Source organism: Stigmatopora argus, chromosome 18, assembly GCF_051989625.1.
Source record: "Stigmatopora argus isolate UIUO_Sarg chromosome 18, RoL_Sarg_1.0, whole genome shotgun sequence".
NCBI lineage: Eukaryota > Metazoa > Chordata > Actinopteri > Syngnathiformes > Syngnathidae > Stigmatopora > Stigmatopora argus.
Genome location: NC_135404.1, coordinates 13,766,182 through 13,790,208, shown reverse-complemented (window position 1 = coordinate 13,790,208; position 24,027 = coordinate 13,766,182). Strand labels below are relative to the sequence as shown.

Sequence of the window (24,027 nt, the reverse complement as noted above, 5' to 3'; positions counted from 1 at the left end):
TCTTGGTAGTTCGTTTTGCCCTGTGAAATACACATGCTCGATAGGTTACGATAAATAATAGGACCGTCAAAATATAAAACCCAGTCTAAAAAAACATTTGTGACAAGAAAGCTGAAATATAATTAGTTGAATAAACTTCATTGCGTTTCATTTAATGATATTGTGAAAATGACATCGTCAATTAATATATTGTGGTGGGTATTTACATAACATCTAAGAGAAAACAAAATGCAACCATTACTATTCTGACTCAAACTACAAGCATTAAGCATTAAAAAGGGAAAGGGGGAAGAAAAAAAAGGAACTACACCCCAGATGGGACTCGAACCCACAATCCCTGGCTTAGGAGGCCAGTGCCTTATCCATTAGGCCACTGGGGCTCGTACAGTGCAAGGTGTGTTGTTTGTTTATAAAACAAATGATAGGAGATGTTATATGTTGGCTACGTAATTGAAAAATATATTTACATTAAAAGCAACAAAAACAAGGCGTTTAAACATAATAGAGCGGAAAACCATTTATATGGTGACACATTGTCGAATGTTCCATTTTCAACTTTGCAAGGGTCAATGACTTCGAACACCATCCGAAACGTCATAGGATAGCATACAAAGAGTGATTGGATTGAATAACTTTATTCATCCCGTATTCGGGAAATTTCATTGTGACCGTAGCAAGAAAAGGCATAGTTATAAGTTAGACAGTACAGTCAAAGGCCGCAGAACAACAAAGCAAAAGCAAAAAGTACAAAGCAAATCAAAGTCAAGGGGATCATTAAGAGTCACAAAATGCGTGGCTAGCAAATTTCAAGCTGTCCTAATAGTCAATCAAAGGTCGGAATAAGCGTTAAATTATGTTAAATTTGGACCTGTCTGAGTGGAACATTCGCACCTGCGCAGTACGCCCGTGTTGTGTTTACACTGAATTGGACTACGGAGGGATTTTAATTAAATTGTCTGTATGGAGGTAAATACACTCATAAAAGGTTAGACAGGCAAAATCAACTACTAATCTACTTGTATAAGTCGGCAGTATTCATTAAAGATCAGGTATGAGAAGTATCCGAGTATGCTACTAGGTATTTAGCCATTAGTATTAGCTAGCTGCCCAGTACGCAACGGCGTAAAGGACAATTTGCCTACATATTAACCATTAACACTACCACTTGACGCATCTATCCAATTTTATTTAGGATCTAAAAATGTCCCTGAAGCTATTTGGGAGATCGTTCAATCCCAAGAAGATTCCTCCGCGAAAATCGCGGTCTTTGTCGAGCCTTCATACAGTAGGTTTCAGTTCCAAAATATATATATTTGTATAAAGTGCATGATTATTCAGAGAGTGAATATGCCTTTTGTTTTAGTTGGACCGATCAACACGGGAATTGGAGTTGGGCATTGAATGTGGACCTCCTGCACTCAGCATTGGAGGACATACATTGAAATTTGAAGATGGACAATGGACTTCAGGTGATGACGATACTATATTTTTTAATATAGTATTAAGAAAAAGCAAATGGCTCAGCATTGAGAGCTGCTTTGGTTCCTTCTGTTTATGACTTGGAGAAGTCCATCCCATTTGATACCGAGTCCAATTACTGTGTTATAAAACGTTTGTCTGTTTTGTTTTTCTCTTTCCAGTAACGGGTGGAAATGCCTCGTTTCGAGAAGTAGAACGACTTAAAAAGAAAAACACGCAGCTGCAGGAGGAGAACAATCTCCTAAAATTAAAAATAGAAATTCTTCTTGACATGGTAAGGTAACAATTTGTTATCTACTTCAAATTCTTTTGTTGAATTTCTTCTAATTACCTGTGTTAAGTGGAATGCTTTCTATTTAGTTGACAGAGTCCACCGTAGAATATCACCTGATGGAGAAAGAAGTGAAAGAGATCAAGTCTCAGCATTGACAATGATAAACGTATCCAAGATGGCACCGTCACGCCGAAGCCAGTGGCAGTAGCTCTGTCCACCCTTATTTGTTTTTCGTGTTTTAAAACCCTTCTATCTACGCTGTCACACACATGGGACTAGCTGTTACAATACGGAGCAGGAGATTCTGAGCTGGACAAAGGGGCCGGGAGAAGAGGCAACGCTTCTGACCAACCATTCCATCCTGGGATAAGATGGAAGTGCTGTTGGCGTTTACCAGCAACGGAGTCGAGGGGCTCTACTCTGCTACTGTTGTCTTCAGCTCCAGACTACTGAGGAACTGTGCGGATAAGCTTGTAAGAGTGACTCTGCATGTTCTCTACCTCGGTCAGTCTGCAGAAATTCCCCATCTTGTGGAAGACTTCCTGTGTGTGGTTCCAGTTTTTGTCCAACTTTACGCCTTTTTGAGTCTGTATCCGTTTTAGCTACCGCAACCAAAATGGCGCCGTTCAAGCAGCAGCCGGCGGCGGTAGCTCCGTCCACTCTTGCTCGTTTTGTGTTTTTTTGCTGCTTTTATGTCTTAATGATTTGATGATTCCATTTACTTTGATTTGCTTTGTACTGGATTGGATAACTTTATTCATCCTGTATTCGGAAAATTTCGTTGTCACAGCGTGCATTAATAATGATTTCTATTGTTTTGAGCAATACCATATTTTCAGAACTAAGTTTATATGATAAATGCCTTTTTTTTACTTTTTTTAACGTAATTTAATTGTATTTATCTTTGTGGCAAATTGATTGATAATTCTTTCACATTAAAGTGAAATCAGGAACAATAAAAAAATGATTGATTTGATTGGAATAAGTTTATTAAATCATTTTGGATTTCTTTTAATATTGTGATGATCAGTTATGTATGGATTTAATAAAAAAGTGTAACAAAAATGATACAATCCAGTTTTGTGAATTCCGTATAAATGTATTCTTTTACACATGATTTCATGACAACAATGTTTGATTGTATTGTGTACGTTAGCCATAGAATATTCTGATAAAATGATAATTTGTGTTAAATTTTGCAGCAACAAATTGAAGTACGCACTGTATTTGATTTATCAATATTTTAGACGTAGCAAAAAAATACTAGATTTTTTTAGTATTCAACTTTTTATTCATCATTATACAGTAAGTTACACTATATAGTATATCTAATACTATGTACTTTTTGAATATATCTGCCAAAGAGAAGCCCGCCTCACGGAATAAAACATTGAATTTGATTGGCCAGCATAACTTTACTATACCGATTGGTCAATTACCGCGCATGCGTCCTATCAAGCAAGATAGTATTGCATTTTCGCTTTAGCGCTTTAGCTGTCGTTCCTAGCTACTTTTCTTGTCGCCAGACTACACTTTAACGTGCCGTCTAAAACTTCAATCGGTTGATTCCAGTTGCATTGTTGTTGAACATACACGCGACCATGCCGAGAGGCGGTAGGTGTCACCGCTAGAGCGCCGTAAATAGTTGAAGGAAGCTGACCGGAGAGCGAGCAAAGTGACAAGACGTCGCTTTTACGCATGCTTAGCACTTAGCATGCTAACCGAGTCGTCATGTACTGTATGCGAGGACTGGCGGTGTTGCATTCACGGCCCTGGAAACAATCTTTTTTCTTTTACCGGAATGCGTATTATTTAACAATTCTCTTTCACGATGTTTGTTCAGGATACCCAGTTATTAAAATATAATAATCCATGTGTATTGTTAGATGGAAACTACGAGTGCATAATAATCATAAATGTGTGTCAGCCTATTTATGAACGAAATTAATCATTGACTAGTCTTGCTGGGTTTACAATCCATTTTAACTGGAGGGCCTGAAAGAACCTTAGCTCAAAATGGATTGGACGTCTAGAGCCGTCATTTTTAAATTTACCAGTCACTCGTTCTATAATGAGATCTGAAAGTGTCAAATTCTAAATATCTGTCACAAAAAGTGTTAAATATTGCGTAATATTTTTCTGAAATGTTTTTATATTACATAATATCCTCATTGACATTGATGTAAATTGACACAGGAAAAAAGGGCCACAAGGGCAGAGGGAAGCAATTCAGCAATCCCGAGGAGATCGATCGACAGATGAAAGCTCAGAGAGAACTGGTGATTAAAGAAATGTCACTTTACAATGTTTTTTTTTTATTATTTCATTCTAAAATGCTATGTCTGCCTCCAACAGGAAGCCAATGCAGGTGTGGAAAAAGAAAGTGGTTCCGAGTCTGACGAGGAGAGCAGCAGCGAGGAAGAATCTGAGGTTAACGACGCCCGCCGTCCTTTTACTACCTTGACAGCAGTCAATTATGTCTGACGTGTCGCTCTTTTTGCTCGCAGTCCAAGAAGAGGAGCGGCGTGGAGGGCCTGATAGAAATCGAGAACCCAAACCGCATCTCTCAGAAAAGCAAGAAAGTGACGGAATTAGACGTGGACGCTCCTCCGGAGCTGTCTCGCCGAGAGAGGTGAGGTTTTTTTTTTAGGGAGAAACGGAAAAAAACGGGAAGGAAGCCGCGAGGCCACCGATCCAACATTTTGACGTCAGGGAGGAAATCGAGAAGCAGAAATCCAAGGAACGCTACATGAAGCTTCACCTGGAAGGCAAGACGGAACAGGCCAGAGCCGACCTGGCCCGGCTCGCCATCATCAAGAAACAGAGGGAGGAAGCCGCCAAGAAACGAGATGAACTCAGGAAAGGTGAGGAGAAAAGAAAAGAAAAGCCGACCGTGGTTTGAGTTCCAGTCCCTTTAAAAGAGTGTCTTTTTGTCGTTCTCCAAGATGCCGAGGACGGCAAATCCAAGCGCTAGGACCCCCCGCGAGAACTTCAACATCTCAGAGGAACGACGAGATGGGAAAGGCGTCCCGCCCGAGCCGACACTCGACGAAACAACGGCAGGAAATGAAGAGAAGCGCAACATTTGGGATCTTTCCGTCCGTCCGCAAGAGCTCACCACCATCTTGGCTCGAAATTGGTAACCGTGTTAATCATTTGCATTCCTTTTGCAATTCACCTTTTTACGAGAGCTCGCCGGGACTCCAAACAACGGCGAGGCGACGCGGGCTTCTTGGGTTTTTATTTTTGATTTTTCTCCAATATTCAGCAATATTGTCCGAACAGGATGCAAATTTGGGATAGCGTTTTTCATTCGATCGACACGTGACGACTTTATCAAGTGGACTTTTCTTGTAATGCCTCAAAGCAGAAGGATTATTACTTGAACTACTTTTTGATACGCTGTGTTTAGTTGTACTTTTTTTTTTTTCATTGTTATACAATATTCATAAATACATCTTTAGAAGCCTTGCATCAAAGTGGCCTTGTTGCGGGTCTGCTGGGATTTTTCAGTCATTTTTTTTGTTGCCTTTTCTTCATACTTTACCAAATACTGCCTCACTGACTTTAACCATTTTCTTTTGTGTTGCTTTTTTTTTAAATATATACAACGTTATGGTTGATTTTTTTTTTTCTTTCTAATTTGACCCCCCCAAAAAGATCCACCACCAACAAAGTTTCCAGAAGACTCATTGTTGGTTTTGGCCACGTAAAATTAAAATTAATTAGGTTCAGCACACATAAAATAAAGTAAGCAAACCACCAATCGTCTTTAGTAAAAATAAAAACAAGCTTCGACATAGAAAAAAAAAAGTACCTCAAGTTTTCCCTCATGTGTTTGAAGTCATTGAATAAAGAAATTGATTCATACAATTGTCAACTTGTCATGTGCCATTCATATTTTGCTATTAAAATGAGCTACACTGAATACAGTGGTACCTCGTCATACGACCGCTCGTCATACAAAATTCTCGTCTTACGACGGAAATTTCGATCGAATAATTCGCCCGTCATGCGATCGAAATTTCGTGATGCGACCAAGCCAGGTCTTTTTTGCATATCTTTCGTGTATAACAATATCTACGAGCACGGAACGATTAATTCAGACGAGTTTCTCCTAGGACCAGGAAACGCACAACCCGCATGCGCGGACAAAAAGAGGGCTTTCTGGGTAATGAAGTATACTCGTGCACACAACACCCATAGGCAATGGCAACCTTTCTCAGAATAAAACTTCATTACCCACAATCAATACGTGGGTAAGCTCAACTATTGTATTTCCTGTTATTCTTTCTAAGGAAAGAAGCTCCCGCGATCGTTCTTTAAAGACTACGTATTTCTCGTTGGCAAGTGGCTGTGCGTTATCCTATTGTGAGGAGGACATTTGTGTGCATCATTTTGGGAATATTTTGAAGGGAATAGTACAACAGCAAACAGTCCATCGATAGCGAACATGAGGGTGGAGGCGTGGCAAACTGCCAACCCGGCCAGAACGAAGGTAACAAAAGATTACAACAAAATTAGAATTCAGTTTTGTGTAAAGTTACATTAAACGTATGTTTGAGTGTCTGTATATATTAATCCAAGTTCATTGAAATTTGTTTGTTCCGTTTACGAGTGCGTTGTCGTGGGAAAAAAAATGTCGTCATACGAGCTCAGCTCCGGAACGGATTAAGCTCGTATCTCGAGGTACCACTGTATCTGTCATCTCAAAATACACAAGTGTAACAGTTGACTAGTCAAATTAGAGCGAGTGGGGGGGCGGGCGGTTGAGCTCTTGCCACTCATATTGCATGGCTTCCACTTCCTCATTAACCGCTTAAAGAGAAGAGAAGCCGTCTAAAAGAAGAACTGAGCAAAAGTACGCATTGGCGAGTCGCTGTCCAAGTACGTAAGTAAGGAGGTCAGGCATTGCGACGGGCGCCATGCTCCGACAGTCTCTCAGCATTCTCAAGCAGCTGGGTTCTTCTGCAAAGTAAGTTGGCTTTAATTTGCAAATTTTTGTGCAAAATCCAAAAATGACGACGTCGCAAGGTAAAGTAGTGAATGATATAAACTTGCTTGAGACCCCTGGTTAAAAACTAAATCCATAATATACTCTGTATATACATATATATACATATATACATATACTATATTAAATATTTTTACTATTTATATATATTTTTTTTATATTCTGTCAATTATTTTGATGCTAATCAATAATGATGACATCTGTATGAATTTCAATAACTGGCAATTGTGTTTATGAAGCAGATGTTATCAAATAAGTTGGAATAAAAAATATATATTTTAAATTAAGGAAATATTTACATTAGGTACATTGGCAACATGAATTGTAGCAGGTATCATGTCCACTTTTGATAGTTCTTTATGCAAATTATGAATATGTTGGGTATACAATGTTAGTCATCTCGTGCTGTGCAGCAATTAAAGGGACATATTAAAAAAATACAACAACAAAAAGTCCAAATAGCAAGAGGATGTCTAAAAAACACCTTAAGACTTCAACCCTATAGAGAGACAGTGATTCTGTTAAGTATAAAATGGAACTGATGTAATTTGCCAGTCATGTAGTGCTCTGCAGCAATTAAAGGGACATATTTAAAATAAAAAGTAAAAAAATGTCCAAATAGCAATATCTAAAAAAAAATTAAAAAATTAAACTTCAACCCAAGAGAGAGAGAGTGACTATTTTTGGTCATTTATTAGTATTATTTTGACACTTGACTATGAAAATGACTATTTTTGGGTCATTTATTAGTATTATTTTGACACTTGACTATGAAAATGACTATTTTTTGGTCATTTATTGGTATTATTTTTGACACTTGACTATGAAAATGACTATTTTTGGTCATTTATTAGTATTATTTTGACACTTGACTATGAAAATGACTATTTTGGGTTATAAAAATCAAATACTATTGCTGTATGATCTTCCAAAAATGAACAACTATTAAGTTCAAAACTATTTAGATGGCTACAGCACGAATGCTCGTATACTAGATGTCACCGTTTCTCTTTTTTTTTGCCACATCCTGCCTGGAAACAAACATTAGTGCATCTGCAGAAAAGAAACCACATTAGCACACAAAGATGACTCTTTATGCACCTACGTAGAAATATCAGCTGCCAAAGAATACAAATTCAGTAATCATACTATGCCCATACAATATAAAACTTTCTTTTATAAGAGCAGATTTTTAAAAGTGAAGTTAAAAAAGGGAACTGCCAATAGCTTCAAACGCTTGTCACGAGTATTTCCATATATGAGAAGCTATTATTATCATATTAGTAGATCTTTTACATGTATTTTGAATGTATATTGGTGCAACGAGATTACAAATGTTAGGCCACGATACATTTTGTCGTAGTGAATGCCAATAACATGTTCACATCTATATTTCTTGAACAAATATGGTTAGTTTGATGTTGTTTAGCGTCTAACGTCGGCCTGATTTTTGGATTTTTTTTCAGATCGCAAGATGTCAGCGAGCTTTTACACGCCGACCTGGTTGCGGTGAGGAGAAATAGCATGTATTTTAAAGTGTCACTTTGGAAATGACACCCCCAAAAATTCAATTTTAAATGAAATATACTCATTATACACCAAGAGTTATTATCCAAAGGCGTGTAGACGTCTAAAAAAAATCAAATATTCCCAATTAGCATTGAACTTGCTAGCGTTAGCCACTTTTATTAACCGCTAAACAAATGTCAATTGAACGTTTAACGTTTGCTTTTGTCAGTTTGTTTGCCATTTACTGTTGCTCGTTATTTAATTTAATTCACCGCAATTCCACGATATTTGACTTTGGAACAACAAAGGTGGAGCAACGTGTGGAGCCGACAAAGCGAGCGGCGCAGACGCTTCACAAGAAGCTCCAATCGTGCATGCAGAGTCAGACGGGGCCCGATGCGGAAAAACGAATGGTACGCTAACTACGATTCCGACAATCGGCCGTCAAACTTGCCTTTAAATCAACACAACAATATATTTGCTTGTGCAGCCCGCTCCAAATACAGTTTAGTAGCTCTGGCTAATCACTAGCCAATCATAGTTGGTGAAAGCGATGACGTATCCCTACGCCTGCGAGCAGGCATTGTGGTGTTGCCAACTCGAAATCTGATTGGTTAAAGCAACAGTCTTATCGACGCTTGTTTAAAGCGGCAGAGCCCGCAGAACTGATTGTGAAGGCCTTGAGGCAGATTTCTGACCCTGGCAACAAATAATGGCTGAAATGTGATTGGTTAAATGCTTCAATATGAAAACACACATCTGGAAGCAGTGCAAACAGGGGGGAAAGCAATGAAAGGAAGCTAACAGACCATTTGGAATCATAAGTATTGATGGACAGAATATAATTATATGATTCAGATATTTCTTAGGCCAGCAAAGAAGGCCTTGAAGGCCCTGACGGCCCGCCACTGGACAAACGTGACAAACACTTTGAACGTGGCCTTTGTGTTCCTTTGCAGAAGAAGCTGCCACTCATGTTGCTGTCAATCAGCATGGCGGAAAGCTTCAAAGACTTTGACGCCGACTCGTCTTTCAGGTGAAGCGAGCGCGCCCTCGCCGCCGAGCCTGGCGATTGGTCAAAGCTGCGTTTGTGCGTGTGCGCCAGGAGGGTGCTGGAGATGTGCTGCTTCATGGAGAAGAAGCTGGCCAGCCTCCTGGCCGACTTTGAAATCAAAGTAGAGAAGGAGGTTCTGGAGCCACTCAATAAACTCAGCGAGGTGAACGCGGCGTGACGACGGCGGCGCCGGTTGGCCCGAGCCTGCCGTCTGTCCGTCCACGTCAAAGTCCGTCTTCCTTTTTTTCGTGAAGGACGAATTACCCGAGATCCTCAAAAACAAGAAGCTGTTCGCCAAGTTCAACGCGGACTGGAACAACGCACGGCTCAGGTGACTCCTCGCCAACGCCGACGAGTCCGAGCGTGACGGCGTCCACGCGGGTGTGACCGCCAGGTGTCAGAGCGGCGCCGGTCCGCAGGCCAAGCAAGACGGTCTCAAGGAGGAGGAAGAAGAAGCCCTGAGGAAGTTGGAGACCATCAAGGTATCCCGTCTCGAACGCCAATTCCGCACGACTCGGAACGTCGTCTGATTTTATTTTGTGCGCAGAATCAATATTTGGCGGATCTCTATCACTTTGACACCAAAGAAGACGACTACGCCAGCTACTTCATTCGTGTGAGTTGCGTTAGCGTTCGTAGCGACCCTATTGGCTAACATGGGGAGCATTAAAAATACCGTGGCGATGCGCTGCTATCAAGAAATCAAGCGCTGGTCGCCCCACCAAAGATGGCCGCCGTCGACTCAATCTCCGCTAGACAATCGAATCAGATTTTGGCAAGTTCCTCTCATGCAAGGGTGTCAGACTCGAGTTGGTTCGCGGGCCGCTTTAACGTCAACTCGATTATTAGATATAATATTTAGATTTTTTTAATTATAAATGGATTAAATGAACTGGATTAAAGGCCCTGAATATTCAGTTTTTTATAGATCTAAAACAATGTTTATTTGAGGTTTTTATTTTTTATTTTTAGATTTTACAAAATGATTTTTGAACTACAAACACAGAAAAAATGAATTAAAAAATGACAATTATTGATTTAAAACGGGGGAAAAAATCAAGAAATTTAATATACATCTATACTCTTCCTTTGAATTTGATCCTAAAACAGAAAGTCGGCACTCATGATTGACTTTCCCGGGCCGCACAAAATGATGCGGCGGGCCAGATTTGGCCCCCGGGCCGCCACTTTGACACCTGTGCTCTAATGCCTTCTTCTTCCATTCACCGAAGCTTCTGGAATTACAAGCGGAATACCACAAAGATTCCCACGAGTTCCTAAATCAAAACATAACCGAACTCAAGGAGAACCACGGTCGGAAAGGTCAGTCTTCATTGACCTTTTTTGTACTAGCAACCCTTGAGTTGACCTCATTTTTATTTTTTGGGGTCCGGGGGAGCTCCAGGACCACCGGTGAACCCCTGGAGAGCCAAGGTTTTCGGGGCGCCCCTGTCCTCCCATCTGCTGGAAAGCAACCGAGAAATCGCGGCGCCCATTCAGGAATGCGTCGACATGCTGCTCAGGACGGGAATGAGGGAAGAGGTGAGATGCTTTAGCTGGCGTGCTAGCGCATCCGTGCTGAATTCTGGGGGTTGGCCAGGGTCTGTTTCGTCTGGCGGCCGCCGCCTCGGTGGTCAAGAGGCTCAAGACTTGCTTGGATCAGGGGATGCTGGACCAAAGACAATTGGAGATGGACCCGCACGCCGTGGCTGGTAAGTCGACGTGGAATAAAGGGAGTCGACGCCGTTACCGGACGTTTGGTCGAACGGACGTTTGGTCGAACGGACAATTGGTCGCCGGATTGGCTCGCTCTCAAAATTATAATCATGAGAGAGAGTGAGTTTGTAATTGCATTGACAATGTCAGAGCATTAATATCTAAATATCTAATATCAAAATTATCAATAAGTTGCGTATTATTGGCGTGTGTGTACATGTTTTTCAAACTACGGCCCGCGGGCCATATACGGCCCGTTAGGCTTTTTCATCCGGCCCGCCGACGTTGGCAAATGTACTATCCGCAAAAAAACATCCCAAAAAAACTCGTGTGGATTTCTGAGAGAAAAAATTAATTTAAAAAAATGTTTTGCTTGCTCCTCAATAAAGTTCAAACAACAACAAACCATCTCAAATTGACACCTTTCGCAACCTGTGGACCTACAAAAACCCCAAAACAGATCATCAACGGGTCCCATTGACATTCAACCAAGACCACCAAAATCAACATTAAAAAAATTTGACCCAAAAGGTTCTCATAAATGAACTTGAGTGATTCAAATGCAAGAATCCCATCTTTCTCTATTAGCATCAACATTATGACAAAAAGGGAAACAATTGACAAGCTGATTCTTTGCGACAAATAGCTGCCCAAAACTAAACAAGAAATGATCCATCAACATCATTTTCTCCAGAAATGTCATTTTCTGGTCTCCAACAGGAGCTCTGAAGTGTTACCTGCGAGAACTTCCTGAACCCTTAATGACCTTTGAACTCTACCAAGACTGGTTCAAAGCGGCAAGGTGTTCCTAAAAAAATATTCCCAATCAAACAACGCTTCCCATGGACTTTCCCCTACTAAAACTCATTCTTATTTGTCTCCAAACAACAGCGAAAAAGACCAAAATGAAAAATTGCAGCAATTCCGAACCCTCCTGAAAAAATTGCCCCGTGAAAACTACAACAACCTCAGGTACGAATTATTTCTACTTTTCTACCCGTACCGGAACGCGATCGATAACGTGCCGAGATGTAGTACTTTTTCCCGATCTGATTTACAAGCATACTCATTATTTGTTTGTTTTTCAGGTACCTGGTTCAATTCCTGTCTCTGCTGTCTGAAGAGCAGGCCGCAAACAAGATGTCGCCCGGCAACGTCGCCATCGTCCTGGGGCCCAACCTCCTCTGGCCGCGATCCGAGGGGTGGGGATGCAGGCGCACCTCTGTCCCAAGATGGCCGCCGCCGACGTATCGTGGTCTGATGGCGGCTCTTTTCTCCTTAGGGAGATATCTCTGGGGGACATGGCGTCCGCCTCCTCGGTGCAGGTGGTGACGGTGGTTGAGCCTCTTATTCAGCACAGTGGCGTTCTTTTCCCTGAAGGTACAAAAAAAAAAACAGTACATCAAGTTGATAAAATGGAGATGTCGTGTTACGTGCTTGTCAATGGCAGCCATGATGGCTCAAACTAACATGTCAATTCAATTGAGTAATTTCTTGATTTTTTTTCTTGTTCTGCTTTTGTTGTTTATTTTTGCAGTTTTGTCATTTTTTTGGGAGGTTTTGTATTATTTACAGTTTTTTTAGTGACTGACCAGAATCACAATTTAGTTCCTATTTGTGTTAGTACATTGTTAACTCTTTGACTGCCATTGATGGCGCTAGACGTCCAATCCATTTTGACAACAGAGTGTTACATGAGGCTGTAAGCAATGCATTTCTCATTTTAATTTCATTTCTCAATATTTTTTAACATTGTATCCATTAATTAATTTACCCTACTTTGGTGAAAACAAAAACATAACGAAATGAGATGGAAATAAGTGTTTTTTCCCTTTAGAGCCGTCCTTTAAACTTCCAGAAATCCAAACTCCCAAATTTACGATATCAGAAGAGACGGTAGTCAGCGGTGCAGTTTCCTCCTCTTCAACTTGCTCAAAGGCAATCAGGTAAAATGCAAATGATTTTTCACCAAAAACCTGGACTTGCAGGCCAAGCCAAATGAGGAAAAAGGCACAACTTATAGTCCGGAAAATACGGACCATTATGAATATTATTGAAAATATTTTCTTGGTTCTAGCACATCCTCTCATGATGGCATCAGGACACCCCCCGTGAAATCCGCGAGACGCCAAGGGTGGGCCACTTCCTCGCAAAAAGCGGCGACACCCGCCGCAGGACCCTTGACGCCAAACCAGAACTGGCCCCCCCACGCCAACCTTGCGGGGTCTGGCGGGGTGCAGCGCTCGGAAGGGGCGGAGCCCCGTCCAAGCTCACCAAAACTGGGCGTGGCCATCGCCGCAGCGAACAAACGTGAGTTTGAACACAGCTAAAAGCGCACGACTACGGATTTTGACACACCAATAAAATGAAGGAATCTTACCTTATTCAAAATGAAATCACCAAGATTCACACAGAAGCCTATTTATTGAGATTGTACCTAAAAAATATTGATGTAACGTTGTGGATTAGAGGTCCGAAAAAACAATTAACGTCAAAAGCCAGGAGTGGGCGTTTGTCTCAATGTAATGTGTCAGAGTATATTCCACAAAATGTTGGTTTTCACAAAGAGCAAGCCTTTCCGCAATACTAGTGTCCCATGAGTGCAATCAGTGGATTGGCGTCAGGTGCTTCTCGTAGCCCAACCCACGTTGCTTCAACTCTGTGTGTTGGATGACTTGGAACAAAATGCTGGCCCAACCCACAGCAATTATTATTATTAACCCTTGATGACCCCTGTTTTAGACCAGGGGTCGGGAACCTTTTTGACGAAGAGAGCCACAAACAATTCATATTTTCAAATGTTATTCCTTGTGAGCCATACTACGAATTTAAACATCAAAATACATACATGTAAACGAGTGCCTTTTGGATTTTTTGTTGTAATTTCAACACTTTTAAAGTGGAAAAATGTATATATTTTTTTAAAAGATTCTTATGCTGTTGCTAATCAATGAGAGGATGCATTCCAGAAGAGTCTACTGGCAAAAAAATGAAGATTAAAGCAGTTCTAGATGTAATATCTCAGTTCTGTCACCAACGATTTCCATATTTTAGCTCACAGGTTAGCAAAGAGCCAGATGCACCCATCAAAAGAGCCACATGTGGCTCCCGAGCCATAGGTTTCCTACCCCTGTCATAGACTCTCCAAGCCAGTCCAAGTCTTTTGGACACAGAACACGAAAAAACTACTACTAGTAGTACTCTCTACTTCTTCTTAAAAAGTTGTGTAGTATATATTTTTTATTTATTTCAAATATACCCCCGTACGTATTATTTTGTTGCTTTGTAGCCCTTAAATACAATTTTTAAAAACAATTAAAAACTCAATTTTTACACATGATTTTGTTCTTCTAAAAATGATGCGTTCAAGGTCCGTTTTCAAGTCTTTAGGCATGAGAGCCTTGTTTTTTTCTATTAAAAAAAAGAAAATTACCCATTCTATTCATATTTCGATCTATACTGACCTCCAAATCTGTGTACTTTCTCCCATTTACAGAAAAAAGAATCCTGAGCATAAGAAAAGGCAGCAAAGTCAACAAACCTTTGACAGTTCACCCCAATAAAATGGAAATCCCAATGCCCCCAGCTCCTGACAAAATTGGGTCACTGTATCCAACGTCTCCGGCACCCCCGGCACCTCCACCTCAGCCATTGGGTCCCAAAAAAACGTCAATTAAACCCCCCAGTTGCCCTCCGCCGCTTCCCCCCAAGCTCCAATAAAAAGCGGCAGAGTAATGCTATCAAAATAATGTGGACAAATTCTTACAATGGCACCGTATTTATTTTTCACCCACTGCATTTCTTTATTATTCAAATAAAAGCGTACTATACATCACGATTCATTCTGCTTGTAGTGTTTTGGAAAACAAAAATGGCTGCATCTTAATTTCCAGCTAAAAACAAAATAGTGTGTCATCTGAAATGAACATAACAGGACATAATTTGACTGCATAATAGTCTAAAAGTGCCAATAAATACATGTTAATATGCTATTTAGCTGATATTTCAGGCAATAATATACACAATACAATATATCTATTTAAAAAAATTGCATTGCACTGATACCAATAATAGTATTGGTATGGATACCCCATTATAATGTTGATAAAATAATTGTTTTTTTGTTGACGTCAACCAATTACCGTATTTTCACGACTATAAGGCGCACCACATTATAAGGCGCACCCTCAATGAATGACACATTTTATTTTTTTTCCATATATAAAGCACACTGGATTATAAAGCGCCCTGCCTATTTGGGGCGCCTTATAGTCGTGAAAATACGGTAGTTTATCTCTACTAGAATCGGTATCGTGCCCAAATATGGTATCGGTGCAACAGTTATAAAAAATATGGCATTAAAGGTGCACAGGAGGTATACAAAAAAGTCTGCAGAAGTTATAGATTGCTTACATAATTCAACTTATAATATTATTTATAACGAGGAACATCGATGCTATTTGTATAGAGCGCTAACTGTCCTCCATTTAAGACATTAAAAGGTTTGACGGTTAGCTTAGCATTCTCATAAATGTCTTAATTTGAAGTTAAGCCCAAAATTTGCATTTGTTTTGACACTGCGGAGGATTCTTTTGCAGCAAAAATGGAGCAAAAAAATAAAAAATAGGGGTCCGGTATAATCCATCTTTATGAGGAGAGTTCCCCATTGGCAGTTTGTCACCGTTGATAGTTTGATTATGTGATGACACCCCAAAAAGTCAAAAAATATGATCCAAAAATGATGTGTAGTTTTGTCCGGCTCAGACTTTGATTTCATCCTCATCGTCGTCGTCCATGAAATCGTAGGATATTTTCTTAACCATCCGCGAACGGCCCGCTTCCGTCTTGTCGCGGCCGCCGCCGTAATGGCGGGCCAGCACGTCCGCGGCGCTCTGGAAACGCTCGCTCTCCATCCTCACCGCCGAGTTCCCCGGTTCGGGTTCGTCGGACGCCCCGGCGGCCACCAAATGGTCCACGCCGCTTTCGTCGCGGTCGTCCCCGCGCGGACTCGTCCCGCCGGCGCCGTCCTGTGGCGAGTCCCTCTCGGATCCTCGGTCCAAGCCCAACCGCGGGGACCCCGTGGGGTCCCGGTCCCGAACGTCGGCAGCGTCCAGTAAGCCAAAGACCTCGCTCATGAGGGAGGGGCCCAGGTCCAAGTGGAAGGCCTCCAGCGAGGCGAAGGAGCCGGAAAAGGCGCGGGACTCGGGGTCATAGGTCACGACGGTGGAGGAGCGGGCCGTCCAATCGGCGGAATCGCTCAGGGAGCCGTCGCGGGGAGGGACCGAAGGCTGTTGGCGCTCGAAGCGGGACGGACGGGGGAGCGTAACGAACCCAGACTCCAAACCTGTAAAAAAAATAAAGACACATTTATGAAATCAGTAGTGAAAAGGATCCATTTAAACCTTTAAATTCCATTATACTTCAATTCAACGGGGACCAGTTTGTTCCCGGGACAAAGGCAACCCTGATTGGAGGTCATTTTTGGGCCAATGGCTTAAGCACCAAACTCCTCTTTAGAAAAACACACTTTGTATTTATGAATCCAACATCATATTTTCATCATGGTGGATTTGTCTTGATTTATATGGTGGAGGTTTAAACCCATTAAAATATTATTCTTAATATTTCTGAGTGAGAATTTTTACACATAGGCATAGGCAGGACATGTACAGCTTTGTACTAAGGCTACAATATAAAAAATAACTCCATTATTGCGTTGCTCTGAGATTTTCGCAATTTAACGTATGTCCACTAGAGGGCAGTCTATACTATTATGTCAATGGGGCCAAACGATCAAATTCAAACACCATTTTTTGAATTTCTTAAAAAAACGAACTCAATTTGGGAAATTCCCATTTAAAAAAAAAATCATTTACATTTAGAATTATTTATTACTCCCTTTGTATTTTTTAAATTTTGTTTTATTTATTACTATGTATTTAAACAATTGTTTATTTTTTGGGGAATATGAATCCCTTCCAATTGAAATTATATATATATATATATATATATATATATATATATATATATATATATATATATATTACACGAATGAAAAATTATAGTAGGAGCCCACATGAATGTAAAAAAAACATTTAAGAAACAAGATGATAACTCCTGCACGTCAAGATTCCAACTATTTTAAGACAGACATGAGACAGAACATGTTTTCTAGATTAGATTGTGTGTTCCAAAAGTAAGATTTATGCGCCTAACGCACACCCGCACATTCTCAAAGGTGAGTGTGGTGTTAATGTGGGTCATTCCAAGACCGACTTGATCATTTTACTGCCGTCTGTGTCTGGATGCCTGCCTTTTATCAGCTGCACGGAACGTGCCCAAATCATATATAATAGCATAAAGACATACGGTAAAAATTTGCTCCAACTTTTTCGGTCTGCATTCCAAAAAATCAAACCAACTTTCTGTTTTAGGATCAAATTCAAATGAAGAGTATAGATGTATATTAAATGTCCTGATCTTCCCCCTTTTAAATCAATCATTGTCATTTTTTAATCCATTTTTATGTGTTTTTAGTTCAAAAATCATTTTGTAAAATCTAAAAATATATTTTTAAAAAGCTCAAAGAAACATTGTTTTAGATCTATAAAAAAACAGAATATTCAGGGCTTTTAATCCAAATATATATTCTATCTAAAATGGTCCGGCTCACGTGAAATCAAGTTGACGCCACAAAAACACGGTTGATGGAAATTCAATTAGGGTCACTTCCTCGCCAACCGCCATGTTGATGTTATTTCAACGTGCGAGCGTCCGGAAGGCGGGAGATCCGTTTTTCGTCGTTTAGCCACTTCACCTCAACGACCCCCGTCCGTATTCGCACCTTGTAAAATTTTAACAAAACCCATCTCGGCGATAAAAGCCGACGGTCTAGAACGGTGATCGTAGCGCCCGCCGCCTGGCGTCTTAACGTGCTACGATGGCTTTACGCGGTGTGCACGCTGTCATTTCACGGTCTGCTTCGGGCGGGGAAGATGAAGCTAGCCAGTTGATTTGTAGCAAAGTTGCGGCAAACGGACGCCGGCAGCCGCGTGAGTCATCCACGCCGAGCGGAATCAGACCGCAAAATCCAAACAGTAGGCACATGTTAAAATGTTCAACGGAGCAGAAGCACATTGGGAAACTTGTCCAACAGTTTGTTGTCTTTGAGCGGCTGCACATTTCGGATAAAAACAAGATGCTGAATTTGACTAAAAGTAATGTTAATATCGATTAATAGTTTGTCTGTGATAGCTTTCTCTTAAACTTGTTGCCATGTGAGCATTCTATCAGTAAGTACGAGCTAGCGTAGCATCGGAAAGCTAGAGAGGATCCACTCTGGTTGTGATGTCACAACCGGAATTGCTAGGAAAAAAGTGGGCGTTCCCTGTGGCCTGGTTTTGGCTGGAAAAATCATGAAATGACAAAAAACAACCAGATTTGAGGGCTTAAATTCCCTTTTCTACATGTAAAATGCTAATTTGTTGATAGCTAATGAGGCTAATCCTTTCAAAGTCCAACCTGACATGGACGGAGTGAGAAACTACGCTAGTTTTTTGTTTTTTGCTTACCGTAAGAACTGGTCCGCTCCGCCGGCGTGCTCTGAGAACCCGGGAAGAGCGTCTTCGCCACGGGGGTGCCGTTACACACGTCCACGTCCAGCCTCGGGAGGGAGACGGCGTTCTTGATGATGGGAGAGACGGCCGGCGGAGGGAAGGACGTGTCCTTGGAGACGTCCCGGCCCCGGTGGTCCGAACCCCTGCGGATCTGTCGCAGGGTCCTGGAGAAAAAAGCCCCCAGTTTTCCGTCGGGGGCGCCGTCGGACTGCGTCTCCCCGTTGGCCGAGCCGCCGTGGTTGCTGAGGAAGGAGGTGTCCCCGAAGACCTCGCCGCCGCGCCCCACGTGCATGGTGTGGCGGAAATCGCCCAGCGGGGGGCTGATCATGTCCGCCGTCAGGTCGGCTTTGAGGCGCCGTTTGCCGTGGGATGGCGTCACCAGACCTTTCAGGCCCGAGAGCTTTTCCTGGAGATTCATTGGGGGAAAAAATATCCCGTCTTCTCCAAACGTGGAATCTGAAGGGCTAAAAAAAACGGAAACACCCGGACGGAATCTTATCCACGTTTATCGAGGCCAAGCCAAAGTTTGTCCCAGTCTTTTTTGGGCATGGTCCAATGGCGGAACGGGACGGACATCAATTTCGGAGAAGGCCGCGGCAGATTGGGGGTGCCGTCAAGTCCTCGCTCGCTTTGGCGTGGTCCACGTGGGCTCCAAAATGGCTCCGAGTCCAGCTGCCAATACTTCTGCGGTCGCCGCGGCGTGCGTGGGAGCGTCTACGTGGGGGCAAAAAACAGGGAGACGGAGTCTGTCTTTAAAAGCGACAACTGGATGGATGTTGTGGGAGAGGACGGTGGTCGGGGAAAAAGACGGTAAAATGGCGACGGGTGCAAAATGACAAGCTAGCTAGCAGCGTATGGCGGAGTGCTAATTCATTGAGATCTTGTTCCCAAAGACTGGTCGCCTGCCGACACAATGACGGACGTCCAATCCACTTTTAGTGAGGCACCGCTACTATTATTGTTGTACTAAAACGGCATCATTAGTAGTATATGTATGTGTACATATGTGTATGTACACGTATGTGTAAATATATATATATATATATATATATATATATATATATATATATATATATATATATATATATATATATATATAATCAACACACTTATTTATTTATATATTTATCCATATATATTTTAGCAACACGCTTATTTATTTATATATTTATTCATATATATATTTTAGCAACACACTTATTTATTTATATATTTATTCATATATATATTTTAGCAACACGCTTATTTATTTATATATTTATTCATATATATATTTTAGCAACACGCTTATTTATTTATATATTTATTCATATATATATTTTAGCAACATGCTTATTTATTTATATATTTATTCATATATATATTTTAGCAACACGCTTATTTATTTATATATTTATTCATATATATATTAGCAACACGCTTATTTATTTATATATTTATTCATATATATATTTTAGCAACACGCTTATTTATTTATATATTTATTCATATATATATATTTTAGCAACACGCGTATTTATTTATATATTTATTCATGTATTTATTTATTAACTTACTTATGACCTATTTATTTATGTCTAGGGTGTCTTTTGCTGTGTCTGTATTCCCACCATCTTGCTACCGTGACAACGAAATTTCCCGAATTGGGGATGAATAAAGTTATCCAATCCAATCCATTTTGGGATTCCTTTTTGGAACCGCATCTCCTCACCAGGGTCCCTTGAGAAGGCCTTTTAGCGAGGGGCATCTGGAAGCGAGAGGCGGAGGAAGGAAACACGCCGCATACCAGCGCTGAGCGGAACGCAGTCAAATCCAGAAAAAAAAGGGGGCACGTGTCCTCGCGGAGAAGCCTACGTGACTCCACGGGACAATGGCGGCCTCAAAAAAGGAAGGAAAAAGGTCCAAATCCGTGGCCAAGATGACATTTTAAATGACCATTCAAGTGCCGCCAAGTAACGCTGGTTTTATGATTTATTTGGAAAGTCCATGTCTGCCATGAAGGACACTCAACGTCCAATCATTTTGAAACGTGGCTCCAGATGGATTGGACGCCTATGCGCGATTAACAATGATGTCATTATGGTATTATTGGTATCGGTGCAACCCGAGTGATAACCCGCCGGATTAAGGAGAATTGCCCCGATGGAGATTTTACAGTTGTAATCCACTGGGGTGACCTTTGACCTTGGCGCAGAGACGACCGTTCCGTGACTTCCGCTCGTCAAATACGGACGGCGCTTCTCGTTTCTACTTGTTTACGTGTTTGCTAGGTCGCGTAAACACGGTTTCGGGGAGGAGGATGATTAGCCCGCTCGCTATCAACAGCCTGTAAAAACATACGCTAATACTTTTAATACCATAATCCTCGTGGCGGTCGGTCTGCCTGAAGGAATGGGGGGGCGCTAAGGGGGGGGCTCTAGGAGGGGGGCGCTAAGGGGGTTCATGTTGGCTGTTGGCTCGGACATACCCCCGTTAATCCTTTAAATCTTCATCTCTGTTATACCTAGGCTACTTTGGCTCCCGTTTGAGAGAGGCGCCATTTTAGTTTCGTCAAGCATGGAATGTGTCGTTTTCATTCACGAAGCCTCCCATTGGTTGTCGTTTTGTGACCACACCTCGTCACCGATGGGACGGGAAGAGGGAAAATTCGGGAAAAGTTTGTGTGAGAAACATGACAGGCTCCAAATGAATGGACTTTGTCAGCGGCTCGCGTCCTTCGGGCTCTAACCAGGTGAACAAACACGCCAGATAAGGCAACATTTTTCCAACTGGCCGCGTTTCTATTCCTGACTCTTTGACAAATATTCAGGATGCGTTCAAGTCTTGCTGTTTGTTGCCTTTTTCCCCCCAAATCCTATTATGACCTTATACAACTCAAAGACCCCCCCGACCCCTTTTGGCCCCCCAATTCTGTCATTCTCAAGCAAATGTCAAACATTTCTGGTGAAGTGGACTCCCTCCAGAATGTTAAACTGGAAGATGAAAGCTGGCGTTTCCTTTTTTCCAGCGTCCTTAAACGCATTCTCGTAAAAGAAATAAGAGCCCGAGTGCTTTAAAAAAAAATGAAAACACTGGAAATTACAGCGTTGGTACGAGAACGGCCTTGACTTGTAACTCGAAACGTGCTCCATTTGCATGCCTTAAATTAAGTGGACGGGGGCGGGGCTTGAGGAGCGATCGGCGGCGGCGGCAGCGGTGCGTTCGGGGACACGGTCGCCGAGGGGGGCGAAAAACGCTGGAGAATCTGGCAGCATGGAGACAAATAAAGCAGCAGGCGGTCAAATTTTGCACCTCTGCCTTGTCGGTTGCGTCAATGACGCTTGGAGGTCGCAAAGGTCGACGCTTCAAAGGAATGCCAGTCTCAGGTTCAACCAAAAAAAAAAGAAGCTAAAACCGTAAAAAATCCACTCCCTGTCTGCAATAAAGTAGAAGAAAATGACATGGCATTTTCATCTCATACTCGTAAAGAAAAGAAGACTTTTCATGACCACGTCCAACAAATCAACCGTTTTTTTTCATAATATTTTTGACCCCAACATTTACAGGCGAATCATTTGAAAGTGATTAATGAAATGCCCCAAAAACAACAGGGAAGTCTCCAAAATGTCCCGGAAGTGAGCCAAAATCAACAGGAAATGACCCATAAGTACCTTCAAATGAATAATAAGTAATGATGTTTTATAAGAGCTTTAGCGCCCCTACTGGCAGCCATGGAGAATGCAAGCGCACTTTCTGCAATGGGACGTTTGCAATAATGCCAAATATTGCTATTCGAACATCTAAGATTGCTTTTATGAAAAGCTATTTTGACGCCACGGGCATTGGCGATTTAGCATCGATTGGTCGCCTTGCCATTGACGTGAGTAAACAGTCACTCACTTTGTCATGGGATGCCAAAGGCTGAGAGGATGGATGGATGGATGGCCATTTGGTGTTTTAATTAGCAAGCCTAGTTGCACTTTGGCGCCTGGCGAGGTTGGCGTGGAATGTCACGGCGGGCCATCAATGGGAAATCCTGTCAGACAATCGCATGCTAATCTAGCTTTGTCAACAGTATCTATCCCCAATACCATATTCACTTCTTTGTTTTTGTGCCTCCAGAAAATGATCGTCATGTGGAAAGTCGATTCGTCGCTAGTCTTGATGCTAACCGAGGATTTTTATTGGAGTGTCTTTGCCTTTTTTTTACCCATTAGCTGACCATTGACCGTGCCAGATGTCCAATTTATTTGAAGATGGAGGGTTAGCGGCGAATTCAACAATCACCATTTATTTATTTATATGCTTATTTCTTTCTTTATATGTTTATTTATTTATATGTTTATTTATTTACTCATATGTTTCTGGATTTATTTTTATGTTTATTTATCTATGTATTTATTTATTTATATATTTATATTTATTATTATTATTTTAATTTATTTATTTACTTACTTACTTATTTATTTATATGTTTATTTATTTATTCATATGTTTCTGGATTTATTTTAATGTTTATTTATTTATGTATTTATTTATTTATATATATTTATTTATTTTTAATGTAATTTATTTATTTGCTTACTTATTTATTTATTTATTTATTAACTTATTTATTAGCTATTTGTTTATGTCTAAAATGTTCTGTGTCTGTGTCTGTATTCTCACCCTCTTGCTACCGTGACAGTGAAATTTCCCGAATTTGGGATGAATCAAGTTATCCAAAATTTGGTAGCTTCCATCATGATTTAATGACCACAGCAGAAACCCAAGTTAACAGCTCAAAAAAAAGGGGGAAGCCGAGATCTCTTAAGCGTCAGGCAGGTCGGAAAACATGATCTCGCTGGGCCGCTTCCGTAGCAAAAGTGCACTTTTCAAAATGTCAAATGGCAATCCAAGAATGACAGATGGACAAGCAAGACAGAGCAGACAAAAATGAAGACTAGCAACTCACCTAAAAACTGAAGAAAGACGGGCAAAAGTCACAGAGGCAGTTTTCCTCAAATCCAAATCCAGCGCAAGTTGGTCCGTGTGCGCAGTGGCTCCACGGGGCGGTCGCGCTGACTGCTGCCGTGTGTGTGTTACCAGTGTGTGTGTGTGTGTGTGTGTGTGAGTGTGTGTATGCAGAAGCGGAGGACAAGGAAAGGGGCGGTCTTTGGGTCCAACGGCGCTCTAATGAGCGGGCCCCCGCGGGGGTCCTCGCCGACTGCAATGGACCGCAAGAAGCCAAATGGTTTTCCCCAAACCACACTAACACCTTGAATACGAGCTCAATTCCCGTACGCCAATGTACTCGTATCTCAAATCAGTTTTTCCCCCTATTGAAAATAACGAAATACAAAATGAATCCGTTCCAAAGACGATGTCGAAGTATCGCTGTACTGGA

General features: G+C 41.4%; 4 protein-coding genes, 1 long non-coding RNA gene and 1 other non-coding gene across 10 annotated transcripts; 3 read left to right on the top strand and 3 right to left on the bottom strand.

Moving 5' to 3' along the window:
* Positions 1-307: 307 nt before the first annotated feature.
* trnar-ccu (transfer RNA arginine (anticodon CCU)) lies at positions 308-380 on the bottom strand. The gene has a single exon. It is a non-coding gene; the product is annotated as a tRNA-Arg (tRNA).
* A 397-nt stretch (positions 381-777) lies between these two features.
* Positions 778-2,826, top strand: cby1 (chibby 1, beta catenin antagonist). 2 transcript variants are annotated; one of them, XM_077625578.1, is made up of 5 exons: positions 778-966; positions 1,193-1,285; positions 1,364-1,469; positions 1,641-1,753; positions 1,840-2,826. In XM_077625578.1, exons 1-5 carry the CDS (start codon positions 961-963, stop codon positions 1,906-1,908), a joined length of 387 nt encoding a protein of 128 aa, XP_077481704.1. In that variant the 5' UTR covers positions 778-960; the 3' UTR covers positions 1,909-2,826. The 2 variants fall into 2 exon arrangements, with proteins under 2 accessions (XP_077481704.1, XP_077481705.1); XM_077625579.1 differs by having other exon boundaries at positions 781-1,049.
* Positions 2,827-3,195: 369 nt separating this feature from the next.
* Positions 3,196-5,626, top strand: pdap1a (pdgfa associated protein 1a). Its single transcript, XM_077625577.1, has 6 exons — positions 3,196-3,367; positions 3,950-4,032; positions 4,109-4,183; positions 4,261-4,385; positions 4,466-4,617; positions 4,699-5,626. The coding sequence occupies exons 1-6, from the start codon at positions 3,355-3,357 to the stop codon at positions 4,725-4,727; spliced, it is 477 nt and encodes a 158-aa protein (XP_077481703.1). The 5' UTR covers positions 3,196-3,354; the 3' UTR covers positions 4,728-5,626.
* Positions 5,627-6,559: 933 nt separating this feature from the next.
* sh3bp1 (SH3-domain binding protein 1) lies at positions 6,560-14,884 on the top strand. Of its 2 annotated transcripts, XM_077625572.1 has the most exons (18): positions 6,560-6,728; positions 8,234-8,276; positions 8,585-8,689; positions 9,236-9,312; positions 9,382-9,493; positions 9,585-9,661; positions 9,725-9,812; positions 9,878-9,946; positions 10,563-10,653; positions 10,736-10,872; positions 10,931-11,042; positions 11,767-11,848; positions 11,938-12,018; positions 12,135-12,248; positions 12,329-12,426; positions 12,884-12,992; positions 13,124-13,356; positions 14,543-14,884. In XM_077625572.1, exons 1-18 carry the CDS (start codon positions 6,679-6,681, stop codon positions 14,764-14,766), a joined length of 1,902 nt encoding a protein of 633 aa, XP_077481698.1. In that variant the 5' UTR covers positions 6,560-6,678; the 3' UTR covers positions 14,767-14,884. The 2 variants fall into 2 exon arrangements, with proteins under 2 accessions (XP_077481698.1, XP_077481699.1); XM_077625573.1 differs by lacking the exons at positions 6,560-6,728; positions 8,234-8,276; positions 9,236-9,312 and having other exon boundaries at positions 8,593-8,689; positions 9,313-9,493.
* LOC144092610 (uncharacterized) lies at positions 11,452-13,602 on the bottom strand. Its single transcript, XR_013306095.1, has 2 exons — positions 13,427-13,602; positions 11,452-12,420 (listed from the first exon to the last, which is right to left on the bottom strand). It is a non-coding gene; the product is annotated as an uncharacterized LOC144092610 (long non-coding RNA).
* A 753-nt stretch (positions 14,885-15,637) lies between the features above and the next one.
* Positions 15,638-23,729, bottom strand: cdc42ep1a (CDC42 effector protein (Rho GTPase binding) 1a). 3 transcript variants are annotated; one of them, XM_077625574.1, is made up of 3 exons: positions 23,596-23,729; positions 18,618-19,376; positions 15,638-16,390 (listed from the first exon to the last, which is right to left on the bottom strand). In XM_077625574.1, the coding sequence occupies exons 2-3, from the start codon at positions 19,078-19,080 to the stop codon at positions 15,807-15,809; spliced, it is 1,047 nt and encodes a 348-aa protein (XP_077481700.1). In that variant the 5' UTR covers positions 19,081-19,376; positions 23,596-23,729; the 3' UTR covers positions 15,638-15,806. The 3 variants fall into 3 exon arrangements, with proteins under 3 accessions (XP_077481700.1, XP_077481701.1, XP_077481702.1); XM_077625575.1 differs by lacking the exon at positions 23,596-23,729 and adding an exon at positions 21,130-21,181; XM_077625576.1 differs by lacking the exon at positions 23,596-23,729 and adding an exon at positions 20,374-20,924.
* Positions 23,730-24,027: the final 298 nt, after the last annotated feature.